This window comes from Thunnus thynnus, chromosome 8 (genome assembly GCF_963924715.1).
Source record: "Thunnus thynnus chromosome 8, fThuThy2.1, whole genome shotgun sequence".
Taxonomy (NCBI): domain Eukaryota; kingdom Metazoa; phylum Chordata; class Actinopteri; order Scombriformes; family Scombridae; genus Thunnus; species Thunnus thynnus.
Genome location: NC_089524.1, coordinates 2,351,515 through 2,368,266, shown reverse-complemented (window position 1 = coordinate 2,368,266; position 16,752 = coordinate 2,351,515). Strand labels below are relative to the sequence as shown.

The window sequence follows — 16,752 nt, the reverse complement described above, 5'->3', positions numbered from 1 at the left end:
GGTCCATTTACTGCGTCATCATGTAGCCAGTGGTCCATTTACTGCGTCATCACGGAGCCACTAGTCCATTTACTGTGTCATCACAGAGCCACATGTTTGTTCCCATCAGGGATAAAAATAATTCAGCAGAGGCAGGGATATACATTTGCTCTCCCAGCAAATCACACTCTGCCTGAAAAGATTCCTGGATGTAAAACATTCAACATTCCCAAAGACATTTCCAGTGAGACAATACCCAGTTCTCCTAGGACACTGAAATGAAGACTCAGCTTATGTAACTGCCAGCTGTAAACTGCAGCATCCAGTCAGGTTGGAGGTTAACCTTTTTCCAATAAAGTACAAGCTGCAAATCTCTCAGGGAGGATCATAAAAGCAGCAGGTTTCATCTTACAGACACTGAAGAAGAAAATTTCTTCTTCTGCACTGCGGCTGCATACCCTGAGAGGACAGAAAATGTTTTTTTATTTGTTGGCTGTTTGTTTTGTGTTATAATACACTAATTATCTTCATTAACTCAAGAGTGGAGAATGAACATCTTCTTCGGAGTTCACCTTGGTTCACGGTGTTCAGAGGTGATTTGAATGGCTGTGACGTCGGCCTTCATCTGACTGCTGCTGTTTATGCAAAATATCTCCAGCCGCTTTTTGTTTACTATTTTCCCTTTTCAAGGTTAATGGTTATGCAAACGCTGTGTGACAGGAAGGAGGCTGGAGGATGGATGAAATGTTCAGACACACCTTCAGAAGACAGCTTCACTTCTCAAATGGGAGGATTTAGGCAGGAGTTTTTTTTATAATGAAGCAAATAACTTCTTACTCTTGTCACTGATTATCAGACACAATAAGCTCTTCTAAAAAGGGACGGTACGGAACTTATTTCAGCCTTCATAAATTGCAAGATTTATTGTAAGCAAATGTAAGAGTCTACAGCCGTGCTAGCAGATCTGTGAGGCTGTACTTAAAGAGTAACTTAACATTAAATCCACTTTTTTGAGTAAGCAAATTACATGTAGTCTATTGATCCTGGTTCTATATCATAAAGTTCATTACAACACTGTCTGTTGGAATAACTCTTGTCTGCTTGACCCCAAAAAATCCACGTGTTTTTATCTGGATTTTCAATTTACACATAAAAAATCAGAATCAAAACACCAAAAATTTAGAAATATTGCAAATAAGTTTTAAACACTTGGCTGAAAGAGTTAGAAGTTGGTGTATTCATAACAGCAAAATGTGACAAAGTGCACTGTGAAAAGCCTAAGTGAATAAATGACGACGTACATGAAGCGTGTGAGTTAAACGTCACTGAAGAGACGAAAACATCAGATCTGTGTGGAGCGATGATGAGGAGACTGTAACCTTCCTCAAATTTATACATGAAACAAACAGAAATGTCATATTTCCATCATGGTGGGTATTTAGTTTTATTATATTGATATTACATAATTATTTTTCTTACATACAGTGTACATCTTTCTTCTATCTCATTTGCCTGAAGTAATTCAAGTGTTTTGTATTGTTGTTCTGTGTTCAATTTAAAAATTAAAAAAACATGACATTACTTTATTGTTTTACAGTGTATCACTCCAGCAATCTTTATGATTAAGTACAGCAGAGGCATGATGGACATGATGGTGCTAATAAAATGTCAGGAGATCAAAGGTATTCAGATTCATCCTCTGGGGAACATGAATCATAATCAAAACATAAATTTCACAGCAGCTGTTGAGATATTTCGATTAAGAACTACAAATGTCAATCTCATGGTGACGCTGGAGGAAAAGTCAGAGGATCATCAAAGTCTGTAAATACATCGTCTGGGAACCATGAATGTCTGAACCAATCCATCAATTGGATAACAAGATATTTCACAGCATAAGTGAAACTTTGACCTGCTGGTGGAGCTTCATTCATAGCTCTTTATTTTAAAGTATGGCCTGAATATTCACCATTTATTACTTTTATCACTTTATCATATTCTAATCTCTCTTCATCAGTGAAACATATGATCCAGCTCTCTTTCCGCAAACCAATAATTTTCAAACAGTCCCTTAGAAACACGTTTGGAGTCAGATAATTCAGATATTTATAAACAAAACAATAAATTAATTATTAAAATAATCACAGATTATTCACAGTTACTGATTTGGTTTTTGTTCCTGTTGTTTTCAGGGACTGTTCACATTAATCAGCTTTACTGTAAATGTGCCAGTATGAGCCATCTGCCTCCTTCTCAACTGCTGTCTCTGTGCATGTGTAAAAAAAAAACAAACAAAAAAACATTTACACCAATTAAAACTGAATATTGTGCAAAGCGGTTTGCACAGATCGTAAAGACATTGTATAAAGTGATACAGTTAAAGACAGAAGTGCCATAAAAACAATGTTATCACGTAATGGGGTGTGTGTGGGGGGGGGGGGGGGGGAGGATTAACTGCAGCAGACAGAAGAACCAAACTTCCTCCAAACACATTCAGTCATATAAAGACAACACACATACACACACACACGTCAGCTGCTCACAAACAAGTCGAGCAAACACTGAGATGTTGACATGCACACTAATAATGTGGTTAAAACAGTGATGTTAAGGTGGAACCCTGTAAACCACAGACTATCATTATGTTTATGACAGTAAACCCACAGTCGGAATAAATGTCAAATATGTCAAATACACAAGTTTTCTTGTCGCTAATTCCAATAAAACTCTTTCTCTGAATCTTCCAGTTCATTTGAGACACATTGCTTCAAGGCTCTGGGAAAGTTAATGGATATTAAATATTCATGGTTTTTAAGTTCAGATGAATGCTGTGAAGCTGAGTTGATTTCTCGTGGTTGGTTTGGTGAGAGACTATGCAGACGACAGGTTGATTTACCTACATAATTATGATCTCCTAACGGACGCTATAGCGCTCAGAACAAAGAGCCAATTTACATATAATTTCCCATTGGGGTTAACACTCCATCCATTATGTGTACCTGTTTATCCTGTGTAGGTTCGCAGGAGGCTGAAACCTACGGTATCCCAGCATGTACTGGTCAAGAGGTCAAACTGACATTTTACTGCATTAAAAGAAAAAACTGCTTATTGACCATTGCTCAATAAATGTAAACAAAATTTCTCTTAAACTAAACATTATAACTTCATGAAGGTAGGGTGTTTTGCATGGCTGCTGGATTAGATTGCATTAGTTTCAGCTGGGTGATGTATGATTGGCTGCACTATGTTACACCTGTAGCAGTTAGATGTAACATGAGGAGCCACACCTATGGACTGATCCAGGTTGGAAGCACACAAACTGCTCTTACTATGGTTTACGTCTCACCTGTAAACCCAAAGAATAATCCTGCATAATCCTGAGTGATGAAATGATTTCACTTTTCAGTAAACCTGTTTTCACAGAATGACGACTGTGTATTTTAACAGTACTTGACTTACAGTGTAGTCATACTACCCAGAGACTGCCTCGGGGCCAGGAATGATTACAGCAAACAATAACTCTTTCAACACACATACAGTACGTGCATGCAAGTAATGTAATAAGACTTGGAAAAATCCAAACCAGCCGCTCGACTACAAGCCCTCGTTTCACAGGAGGGACCTGCTCCTCCACCTTCAACATTAATAATGTCAGACACCACAAGATAAAATATCCTGTCTTTAAACACAGAGAAGCTTTATAAGTTTAATCACGTCAATTAAAGTGAAAAATAAGACAAATTTAATAAATGAAAACATCCAGCAGTTATGGAGCAACGTTATCATTCATTTCGAATCGTGTTTCATGCTTAAAACCTTTTCTATTGTTTAGTCTCTGAACTCAAATTAGATTTGTATTGAAACAACAGAAGAAACACTTAAACCTGCAATAACTCAATTTTTGTCCTGTTCAGCAGAAGCCAGCTGTGAACTCAACACTGACACATCATCATCTTTTAAGCTGATATGTTTCCTTATTTCCACATCCAGCAGTTACGGAGCAACATTATCATTCATCTGGAGTCGTGTTTCTGTCCACCTGGTGAATGTAAGTCCAATATTCACTCTCTTTTAGCTCTGTTTTTGCTCTCTACCAACTCCTGAGGGAAATATCTGGCTCTTTAGCTGCTAAATGCTCCACTATGTTCACCAGCTAGTCTACAGCTTACTGTCTGTTTGCTGTTTGGTGCTGAGCAGGTAGTGTACAGCGGCTTTTTACAGCTTTTTCTCTGAAAACGACGCTATGAGAGCGCTGAGAGTGAACCAGAACAGTGAAGTATAGCAGAAACTCGCTATAAAGCTCCGTAAAGCTGAGAGGAGCTGCAAAGTCTCTGATAATTCTCTGTAGGTTTATCACTATGAGCCACGACCAACACATTACACATTAACCAGGTTTCCATAAGAATAAACAAGGACGAGGGCGTGTGAACGATAACGCTGAATCATCGCATTTTTGCATGTTTCACTCCTGCTGTGAGAAAGACACGGTATGTGTGTCGTGATTTACCAAATATCTTCTTTAGGAGATATTCGAGTTTTAAGGATGTCAAATTTATAGATTTAGATATAAGATATGAAGAACAGTTATTCTAAATAAGATTAATTGATCCACAGCTTGGAAAATTAAGGCTGAGAGGTCAAAGAGGTCGATTACAATGAACTCAAAAGTTTTTTGGACCATTTTGGACAATGAGTGTTTCTGTTGTTATCTGTGTGTGTGTGTGTGTGTGTGTGTGTGTGTGAAGACAGACAGGTCAGCACATGTCAGCTGTGTTTTCACACACTCTGACATGCAGATACGCAGGTATGCAGTGACATGGTTGACATCTTTTCATCAGTTTTACATCTAAACAATGTGTGTCATCGCTCACATCAAGTCAAAACTAGTTTATAAAAGACATTTAAGAGGAGCTAAAATACAACTAGATCATTAGAGTGATGAAATAATGAATGGGGTTTTTGTACATTTATTCGACATCATGGTGACCGGCTGCTCGGGGGGATTCTACCAAACTGTGAAATCCAGAGAAGACCCTCTTTGTGTCGGGAAATACCAGACACACTGAGCAAGTCGCTGCAAGGCCGGAAAAAAACTGCTGGAGAGGAGGGGGCTGTGAGCTGGTGAAAGACATATGAGTGTTTGTGTATTTTTGTCTCTTTTTTTCATAGTTTTGAGAGAACACACACACATGCACACACACAGCGAGGTGGAAACCATCACACTGCTCCTCTCTTGTATAATTTGTTCCCCAAATAATTTTAGGTTTATTGCCTTCATCAGGTTTTATGAGGTTGTTTCAGGTTTCTTTATAAACAGCCCAGATATATGGAAAAAAAACCTTACTGCGTCACCCTCATATTTGAAAAGCCGACAACATTAGGTGATGAATCAAGTAATGATTTTGATAATAAAATAATCATTTGAATCACTTTTTAAGCAAGAATGCTAAATATTTTCTGGTTCCAGCTCCTCATATGTGGCGATTTGCTGTTTTTCTGACAGTAAATTGAACATCCGAAGGTTTTGGACTGTTAATCAAATGAAAACAAGCAAATTGAAGACATTCTTGTGGCCTCTATGTGATTGTGAATGCCATTATTTCATTTCTTTAACATTTAATAGACTAATCAATTAATTGATTAAAAGAAAATAATCTGCAGATTAATCTATAGAGAAAGTTATCGTGAGATGCAGATATTTAATCGACAATCAGTGATTAAAGGTAAGATAGTCAATAGCCATGTTAGCAGCTCCAGCTAACATGTTAATGTTTACCATCTAACATTTGATAATTAACACTAAACACAAAGTACAGCTGAGGCTGATGGTCGTGTGATGTCGTTTTGCAGGTATTTGGTCATAAACAATCATTGGATATCATTGGAAATTTTGACTTGAAGATGGCGCTACATAAAAAGTCAGATGACCAAAGTGTTTGTAATTCATCCTGAGGGGAACATGAATGTGTGAACCAAATTTCACAATAGTGCATCCAACAGTTGTTGAAACATTTGACTCAAAACCGCAGATATCAACCTCATGGTGGCGCAAGAGGAAAAGTCAGAGGATCACCAGAGTCAGTAGGGTTCATCATCTGGGGATCATGAAAGTCTGAACAAAACGTCATGACAATCCATCAAATAGTTGTTGAGATATTTCAGTCTGAAAGTGGCGGAGCGACACTGGCCTCCCTCGAGCTACGCTGCTAACTCGGGTATTTAAAAAAAAAAAGCACATAACATTAAATGACACAATCATGGCTCTGTTGTGGTTTCAGTCTAATGGAAACTTTTAGAGCCGGAGCGTCTGTTCTTCAGTGGTTCATCTTCATTTACAGCTGCCATATTTGTTTGGATTAGAAAATGATAGAGTTGACTAAAGGAGTCTCTGATGATTCGAAAAGTTCAGGGAATTTTAAAATATCCTCAGGGAACCTTTAGATAAACTAAACGTAATGATGCATGAGAGTCACAAACTGTAAATAACAAGATATAAAGCTGCACCTGCAACATTACGTCAATAAACATCCGTCACAGAGCTGAAACGTTTTACTACTCTGACGTGATTTCACCGACCCTCAGGATGGTCTGTTCCCTCTGTGACTCATCCTCCCTCCTTATTAAAGCCAAGCTGCTTCAAATGGGCGTCACTGATTGTGAGCTTTCTTTAAAACAAAATAAACTCATCTGTCTGTCAGTGAGACTTGTTTACGAGCTGCAGAGCCTGTTTAACACCTGCATACCATCATACCTGGATGACATAAGTAAGAACATATAGAGCTTTTTGCCCACATTCCTCATGTTTATACCCAAAATAAGCTGCATGCAGACGTGAACTTCAGCCCAGACAAACGTGCATCTGCAAAGGCCGAAACTAGAGCACAAAAACACAAACGAGTGCATGTTTGTCTGCAAGGTGATTAATGCAAACATCTCTTCTTTCACTGTCTGTAAATGTGTTCAGTTCCAGTGTGCTGCTTTAGAGAACAACACAGGAGTGAGTGAGTGAAAGCAGAAATGTTTGTGTTAATCACGCATGAAGGTCGTCTGTGTAAACGTGGATGTTTTTTTTATTCTAAAAAAAAAATCAGTTGTGACGCAGGCTTTGTTGAAAAAATAACATCTCCACACCTCCACAGTCTGGAAGTGAAAGTGTTTGTGTTTGTCACTCATTAAACCAGCCTGGAATCACTTTCATTCATCTAACTCCTGATTTCTCTCTCTGTAATCATACAAATCTGAAACACATGATGAACAGCCAGCTAAAGCAAACTAAAGCTGAACTTTTATCAGAGCCAGGCTAGCCTTTTCCCTCTTTATGCTAAGCTAATCCTGACTCGAGCTCTGTATTTAAAAGCGTGACAGTGACATCCTGAACATCTCCCTCTTAGAAAGACAGGAAACAAGTTTATTACCCAGAAATGATGAACTTTTCCTTTCAGTGAGAAGAGATGTTTCTTTTGTGTGAATTGACCCTTTAATAACCAAATGGCCTCTAGTGGTGTCCTGTCCTTTCATACAGATTCAGTGACATAAATATATATTCTCCTGCCTATTCAACGCTGGTTTAATAGTGGAAAAGTTGTTTGAATGGCAGCAGATTTTGCTGTATTTGCATTGTGTTCTCAGGACGCTCAGTCTGAGTAAACAACAGGTGGGTTTCCAGCAGAGAGCCGCCTGAGCAGCAGCTTCCTCTCTTTGTGGAGCGAAGTGGATTCAGATCTGAAAGGGGGAAAGCTTCACAGTCTCCCAGCTCCTCTGAATATCTGAGGGGTTGTGTAATGGCAGCTGGAGGCAGAGTGACACAGCATGAATAATGGCAGCCTGACAGCAAAAACAAAGACTGGGGAATCTACGTTCCAGCCATGTTAGTAACATTCAGGCTACGAGAAACATTTGTAACTGAGAATAAACTGTCTTGTGTTTATTATAATGGACATAAACTTCATGTTTTGGGCGACAAATATACTGTTTTAAAGATGTTTAACTGCTGCACTGATAAATTCTGTGTTTCCAAAGCAGTTAGAAGGAAGAGACATTACATTTGTTTCGCCATGATGATTATTTTGCTTTTTAGTCTTAACTGTCATCTAAACTGTGCTCTCACACAGTGGTAGATGCAACATAAACAGATTAACAGACTGCTTTAGGGCTGCAACTAACGATTATTGTCATTCTTGATTCATCATTTAGTCTATAAAATGCCCACTGCAATTTCCTAAAGCCCAAGGCGACAAATCGCTTGCTTTGTCCAACCAACAGTCTAAATCCGAAAGATATTCAATTTACAATCATGTACGACAGAAAAAGCAGCAAATCTTCACATTTCAGACACTGGAAACAACAGCAGCTCGCCATGACTGAAGACAATTTGACAATTTTTCCACAACAGTCACCATGTTGTTTTTTTTTTTAGATTGATAATTGAAAGCAGAGAAGAAGAAAAACATGTTTATATCCCTCTAAGTAAGGTAGAAAAAAAAGTATCATTGGTACTGAAACTTAGGTATCAGCACAAGTACTGAAAGGTGCGCAGCCCGAACTGTAATAGAAATAGCAAACGTAAGTTGTCAGCACTCGCAAACAAATATGTAACAGTTTTAATGAAGCGCAGCAGCAGCAGAAGCAGAAGAAGGAAACTGACATGTTTCTGTTCTCGGCTTTCTTCAGTGTTTCTGAGACATTTGTGGGTGTGACTCCAATTAAACAGCAGCCAGGGACGTGCCGGTGATTAACCAGCTGATACAGATCATCAAAACAACATCAAATGCTAGTAAGAAAAATTACAGTAAGAAAAATTAAGTCATAAGAGGAAATATATCATGTTATGCTATTGCTACAACCAGATAAGTGACCAAATGATTTACACACTAACAATAAAAAAAAATGTACATATGTGTGTAAACTCATCATGTATAGAACCTCCATAGAAAATACATCAATAATACCCATCTTTATTCATAAAAAACAAGACAACAATTCATCATTTATGCCCCCAGGATCCTCAGTCTGCATGTAGTGTATCCAACAGGCTTTTAGCATCTAATCCTCCTCTTTAACAACAGTCTGTTGTCTTGACTACCACCTTTTAACCTGTTTGTCAGTTGGTTAAAGGTGTGGTCAGAAAACATTGGCATTGGGTCTAGTGACCCCGTTGTTGGCAGAGAGTTTGTTAATCCTCCCATATTCATTATTAAAGCGATCAAGTAATTTGAGGGACAGACTTGTGAAGACAGATCTCTGTGTTTGGCCTACGCATTTTTTAAAGCTCTCTTTCCTCAGGAAATGTTCCCTGTTTGAACTGTGTGCATTGTAATGATCAAAGGAGACCTTTTTTTTTTATATCCCCACACAGGCACAAAAATGAAAGCCAGAGGTAGAATCACATGTAGGACCACACACGTAGTTCACCTATAGAAACGTCCTTGTGGGTTTGGTTATGTAGGTAAGACACAAAGGGAACTGAGCATACTGAGCATAAGAGTGGCATCAGAAACAGGAAGGAGAGGTTCTCCAAAGAGAAGCTTGTTGGATACACTGAGTATCTTGGGGGCCTACATGATAAATTGCTGTGTCTTGTTTTTCTATGACTACAGATTTTTTTTTTTTTTTACATATGTACATACATGCGTTTTTTATTGTTAGTGTGTAAATCATTTGGTCACTTATCTGGTTGTAGCAATGACTTAATGTGATATACTTCTTCTTATGACTTAATTTTTCTCACTGTAATTTTTCTTACTAGCATTTGGTTTTTGATGATGTTTTGATGATCTGTATCAGCTGGTTAATTACCGGCACGTCCCCGGCTGCTGTTTAATTGTGGTCACACCCACAAATGTCTCAGAAACACGTCCGTTTCCTTCTGCTGCTGTAAGTGTTACTTACTTATTTGTGAGTGCGGACGACTTATATTTTTAAATTTTGTGACTTTTTTTCAATTGGCACCGATTTCTTTTATTTGAGTGAACTGTAACAGAACCACAAACACGACAAATGACATCAGTCAGAAAAACTGCTGCACAGCGTTGAGGGATGTGTCTCCACCAAGACTGGACTGTTGTCAATTCATGAATCATCTGTAGCGCAGCAGGAATCGTCCATCCAACCAGCCTGGTGAACCAAACCCAGAATCATCCAACCCAGCCCTGAACACTGACAATTATTCAACAAACACACCCACCCCACCCTCCCCACACACATTTTACAGCTGCAGACTGAGAGGAAGGAATGTTTTCACGATGAGAAATGGATGCACAATGTCACTGCTCTGGCCTAAAAGTCTGCCTCCACTAAATGGCAGCCAGGAAAAATTGACGAGGCAAACATGAAAGCACGGACAAGTCCTAAAGTCTGCAGATTGAGGCCATGAGCTGCTTTTACAGAGCTCCAAAATATGAGCTGTAGGAGATAAAAAGCACCCAGAGGACCCCATTAAACAAGAGTTTGAAGGCTGGTTTCCTCCAACTTGAACATATACAGTGTAATATTTACAGTCTTATTTACAGGATCCAGCAGGCAGAGTGAGGATTCCTGTGATTCACAACATACACAAAACTACAACTCATTTATATGATTTTCACTGTTATTTTACAGGTCCCCTAATTTTATACTAATTTTTTGAGTAATTTACACATATTTAAGTTATTTTTTTAAGACATTTGGTACAAATTATAAGAAAAAACTGAAAAAAGTGAAAAGCTGGTTTAGTTGGTAAGAACCTGCTCATTATAGGCTATTTGGGTTCATATGTAGATGCTCTTTTTCAAAATTTCTTAAACTTAGCTGCTGTGTGACTGTTCATTCTTAGGGCATTTCTTTGAAAAGGTTATATGATTTGGTAGTATACAACAAATGCTTGTTAAAGAGTTTTTAAGAAACAGCCTTCAGTAATATACTAATATGTAGTTTGACCTTTTGAAGTTGTTTCTTAACATTTGTACCAAATTGCACCACATTCTCTGTAAAATATCCAAAAAATTAGCTGTTAAATACCTCCAAACTACTCAAAATTAAAACCTGTGAATTAAAGCGTTACCTGATTTCTGTTTCACAAGTACTTCGAACACGTGGGCGTCACAGTGTGGCACAAGATTAATATTATTAGTTTTTCATTCCCACTTTGAACTCATGTCCAGAATGTGTAACCACGGCAACAGCAGAGACGATGCAATCAGTGTAAACATCCAGCGTTTACATTTTTTCAAATAAAATTCAAATTTTCTGCGGACTTCAGTAACGACTGAAGGAGACGAGATTTTTCTGCGTTTTCATCGTTGTTGCCATGTTTTAGTCTTTGTTCTCCATTGTTCATACGTTGCTTTTCTCTGACTTTCCACCTTTATTTTGTTTGTTTACAACAGCAGGTTTTTAGCTGAGCGTTGACCCTCGTGTTGTTCATGTGACCCGGGTGTTTTCTACTTTTGAGTTGAGGTGAGACCAGCGTACAAAGACTGAATCTCGGCGTGTCCTGATGGCCTACGGAGGTTCGAGCACCAACCATGAACTGCAGTGTAGAGCCCAATATTTCAGCTGATATTCACTCAACTGCAGATGTATCAGTGTTGTGTACATGTTGGACGATAAGTCACGAGAAACTGCAGTAAAGAAACGTCCACCAGAGAGCGCTGTCAAGGCGATTTTTCTACTGTGACTATTTTAAGAGATCTGAATCAAGATAGTAATTTTTTATAAACATAAAACACATCAGCTGATATATCACTATTAAACACCCAAATATCAATATTAGTATCCGCTATCTCTCTCACCTCATTTCCTGTCATGTCTCTACTGTTAATGATCAAATACAGACAATTTCAATGCAAAGCAGCAAATTTTATCCTATGTAAAACTAACAAACGCAACAAATGATTATTTTTATTATCAATTAATCTGTCAGTTATTTTCTCGATGAATCGTTTAGTCGTTTGGTCTATAAAATGTCAGAAAATGGTGAAAAATGCTAATAACTCGCGTCCTCAAACGTCTTGTTTTGTCCAGAACCCAAAAACATTCAGCTTACTGTCACCGAAGACTAAAAAAAACCCAGAAAATATTCATATTCGAGAAGCTGGAAGCAGAGAATATTAGTATTTTTTTAAAAAAAGACGACTAATTGATTATCAACATAGTTGGCGATTAAGTTTCCGTCAGTCGACTAATCATTGCTGCTCAAAATCAAATTTTTAATACAGTATAATCAAATAAATATAATTAAAGTAATCTCTGTGGATTACCTTAATACATCCATCCTTTAAACTTCCCACTTTTGTCAAAATAGATGATGGGTGGATGATGGTTTTGCACATTTGTATCTATAAGTCACAACACTGATCAATAACCTTTATAAAGAAAAGTGGAAACGACCTCAGATATGCTGATAAAAGACGAGATACCCAAAACTGCTGGAAAACATCCAGAATCTATGAATATGTTAATATTTCAAAAGTTGACCTCAGTGATTGTGCACTGGAGGCTTCAAGTTTCCACATCACTACTTGTGTAAGTTACATACTGAACCACGATTGGCTCCAAACTAGTTGTGATGTCACAAATCCTGCTCGTAGGTTCACATGTTAAACTGAGATTTAAATTGAACTCAGAGAAACTTTCAACTCTCAGCAGATGAATGTGAAAACAGACTCTGCACAGAGAAGAGAGCAACTTCCAACTTAATAAATAAAGAAATTAAACATTTTTTGGGTTGAGGGACTTTACATCGTGCAGCGGACAGAAGTTTTTTCCACCCAAATTCTTGGAAGATTCTGGAAATACCCTCAGTAAGTTTAGTAGGGCTGCAACTAACGATAATTTTCATTATCGATTATTCTCTTGACTAATCAACTAGTCGCTGGTCTATAAAATGTCAGAAAATGGTGAAAAATGTCAATCACTGTTTCCCAAAGCCAAAGATGACGTCCACAACCCCAAAATATTCAGTTGACTGTCATAGAGGACTAAAGAATCAGAAAATATTCACATTTAAGAAGCTGGAAACAGAGAATTATGACTTTTTTGCTTTACCTAAAAGAATGAATCAAAATAGTTGGCGATTAACTCAATAGCATGCAACCAATCGATTAATAGTTGCAACTATAAAGTTTTGTTAAAGGAGAAGCAAGCTCCTGATTCATCTTATCTATGTACATTTGAGACAAATATCACAAGTCCAGCAGCAGCAGCAGCAGCAGCATCCTTCTGCATGAACACCTGTGAGCGTCTGCACCTGCCTGCAGTCCTTTGTATCTCATTCACACAGAAAAAAAAACAAAACAGCAGACGTATCTTTTGTCCTCCACATATCAACCTGTGGACACACCCAGCAGCAGCAACAGCAACAGCAACAGCAACAGCAGGGGAGACAAAAGACAAAAGGGGAAACAGGTCGTGGCACTCAGAGGACTCACCCCCCCCTCCTCACTTTACTTGTAGGACTGGAAATGCTGGAGTGACCTGATCATTCCCAAAGATAACTGAGTTGAAGTTAAAAAAAAAAAATGAAACAGCAAAACCAGAATTAAATCCCTGCCTCAGTATGTAATCTGCCAGACAAGCTGCCTGGAGGAAGGTGAATGTTAGTGTAGAAGAATATTATTGTGGAAAGATACAAGAAAACCTGCCTGACAGGTTTCCACAGAGCAGCAAAGACTGAGAGATTCAGATCTCTGGGAGCAAGTTGAGGAGAAGAAATGTGCTGCTTGTTATTTATTTTTTTTTTTTTTTTTTTTTTGAGGGCTGAAACTCTCAGCTGAGAGATCTTTTCATGTGAAAACAAGAATGCAGCTCAGAAATACAAAAACAGATTCCGATTAACCAGGATAGAAGCTGAAATTCATTAATTCCCCTGAAGCGTAAAGACATGAAGGCGCGCGTCTTCAGTCGATTCACCGATTTCTACTCATCAGCATTTATCAGATTAAAGCTCCACAACAACAGAAAGGCAGAGAAGTGAAAGTTTCCTCTTTTAAACCGACAGACACAGTCAGCTGTACGTGTCCTCGGTGTTAAATGAAACGTCCTCGCAGCGTCGCTCCAAACGCGTCAATCCGCATGTTTTTATTTATTTATTTATTTATTTTTTACCTTTGATGTAGTTAGATGTGGTGTCATCCAGCAGACTGGACGCGGAGATCCCCATGGTGCTGCTGCCGGGAGAGGATCCACAGGTAGGGTTCAGTCCTCAGGTACAAACAGCGTCACATCGATCTGCAGCAGCCGTGAAGGAGGGAGGGAAGGAGGGAGGGAGGGAGGAACACGCCCTCCTCATCCTCCTCCTCCTCCTCCTCTTCCTCTGAACACTGTGTCATTCAGTGACGCTCAGACACACGACAGCTCACATTTTTATCCCCAAAGGTGTCTGATAATCAGCCACGATGCTCCGCTGCTCTCCGACTAATTATGTTATCCAGCAGTGATTTGATTATATTCAATTAATTCATAGACTACAAAAAGAAAACCATAATAATCTGGGGCGAGATGGAAAACGGATGGAAAGCAACTAAGTACATTTACTTAAGTATTTCCATGTGATGCTACTTTCTACATTTCAGAGGGAAATATTGTACTTTCTACTCCACTACATTTATTTGACAGTTTTAGTTACTTTTCAGATGAAGATTTGACACAATGGATAATATAACAAGCTTTTAAAATACAACACATTGTTAAAGATGAAACCAGTGGTTTCCAACCTTTTTGGCTTTTGACGTCTTACAAAAAGCAGTGTGTAGTCGGGGTCACATTTCACATGTCTATGAGTTGTTAACAGCTCCACCAAATAGTGATTTTTCCCTCTAAACTTGTAATAGAAATCTCACATATCTCACAACTTTTTTTACAAATGTTTTAAATATAAGCACAATTATAACAATAATATAGACAGAAAAAAACTTGAGGTGAAGTCTGGAAAAATGACCTGAGTGATGTCATAGTGATGTCATCATAACAATTAGGGCTGCAATTAGTGGTTATTGTCATTATTGATTAATCTGCTGTTTATTGTATCTTAGACTTCTAGTTGTCAGGAAATAATGAAGAATGTGAGTCATAATTTCACACAAGTCAAGGAGAGTTAATAAAATGTCCAAAAACCCAAAGATGTTCAGTTTACTGTCATATATGACACATGAGAGCAGGGCAGGTTTGGGCATTTTTGTTTGAAAAAATGACTAAAACGATTATCAAAATAGTTGTCGATTAATTTCCTGTTAATCTACTAATCGATTAATTGACTAATCGTTACAGCTCTAATAAAACAATAAGTGTAACAGTCTGAAGGAGAAGCTGCAGCAGGTCTTGTTTTTGCTGACCTCCAGTGGTCCAACTCCTCACTGCAGCTCTGTACAGGTGAACTATTATAACTAACTATTATAACAATTCAACAAAATCTCCCAAGAACAAAGCAAAGAAAACAAATTGAAATGAAAATGAATAAAAAATAAACTGAAACCAAAAAAATGACCTTAAAGGTAAAACTTAGTTTGCCGTCACTTTTTTCAGTTTTGCTGCTGAATCTTTAAATTTCAGCTAGTTGTTGGGAGGGAAATAATAGAAGCTGTACTGAAATGGTTTCTTCCTATAGATAACCGATACCTCCAGCCGGTGTGGATAAGGCAATGACAGACAGCTGTCATCTACCTTGAACGTAGTTCCCAAAATCTACACGCAAGACCATCTGAGCCTTGTTTAGGGAACCAGATTCAGCCTGGCTCCTATAATCACCAGCTGTCATTGAACCACTACCAACGGGCCTATTTAGTCAGGAATCCTAACAACCGGGATCACAACAAAGTATATTGGTGCAAATAAGTGTTGGAGGTTTGAAAGTCCTCCAAGAGCCTTTTAACAGGTCGTCTCTGGAGGAGGCTCTGACACTCTGACAGTCAAGGGCAGCTAACAGTTTAGCCAATTAAACCCTGAATAATACATTTCTCATCCTAATTCTGTTCTGAAATCATACATTTATCACTATGTACTGCAGGATGTTGACCTCAGTCATTAAATCTGAGCCTTCCTGTTATTCAATAAACACTACAAGTTTATCCTTAACAAATTTCATCATAATTTTTTAATCTAATTAAATTTAAAACTAATGTCAGCTGTTCCCAAAGGAGGCATCTTTGCTTAACTTAAATGAACACCAGAAGACCTCAGAGATGAGCACAAGTCAGGAACTTTGGTTGGAGTGTATAAAAATACAAACCAGTTTTATTTGGTAAGATGGAAAAAGTAAAACACGAAAACTTGAGCAAAAAGTTAAAATGCAAAAAGACTAAAGAGAGTCTCAAAGAGATCTCTCAAGCCATAAGGAAAAAGGAACCCCGAGTCTCTCCTGGCTTTTCTTTTTATAACTCTACAACTTCCTCTTATTTGTATAACCATATATCATCAATCTCCAGGATGTCTATCGCACACAAAATAGTTTCTTCAGCTGTCACTTACATCACACACTGTGTTTCTGATGTTTGTTTAGTCATTCTTGACAGTTCAGATCTAGTTCAGTACAAGTAAATTCCCCACAAATGGTGCAAGACATTAAACTGTATTCAATTTGTCACCAATTAGAATTCAATAAAATAGTCAGAAGGCTTGAGTAGAGTTTGTCTCGGCCACATATAGTAGAGCTTTCAGCACCACTTGTTACACTTTGGACCACTGACCTGACCCTCCAAAAGTGATTTGCCACTGAGGACGCAGCCCTGTTACGCTCGTCCACACGAGAGCTTTGTGTCAGAACTGAAAAATTAAGCAATGACTGCAAAATACAAATCAAAT

At 38.2% G+C, this 16,752-nt stretch overlaps 1 protein-coding gene across 1 annotated transcript in view; it reads right to left on the bottom strand.

The window, feature by feature from the left end:
* niban1a (niban apoptosis regulator 1a) overlaps nucleotides 1–14,231 on the bottom strand; it is a 36,946-nt gene extending 22,715 nt beyond the window's left edge. The window contains exon 1 of the mRNA XM_067596119.1: nucleotides 14,062–14,231. Coding sequence (XP_067452220.1) covers nucleotides 14,062–14,116 — 55 coding nt within the window. The 5' untranslated portion in view covers nucleotides 14,117–14,231. The remainder of the gene's footprint in view (nucleotides 1–14,061) is intronic.
* Between the last annotated feature and the right edge of the window lie 2,521 nt (nucleotides 14,232–16,752).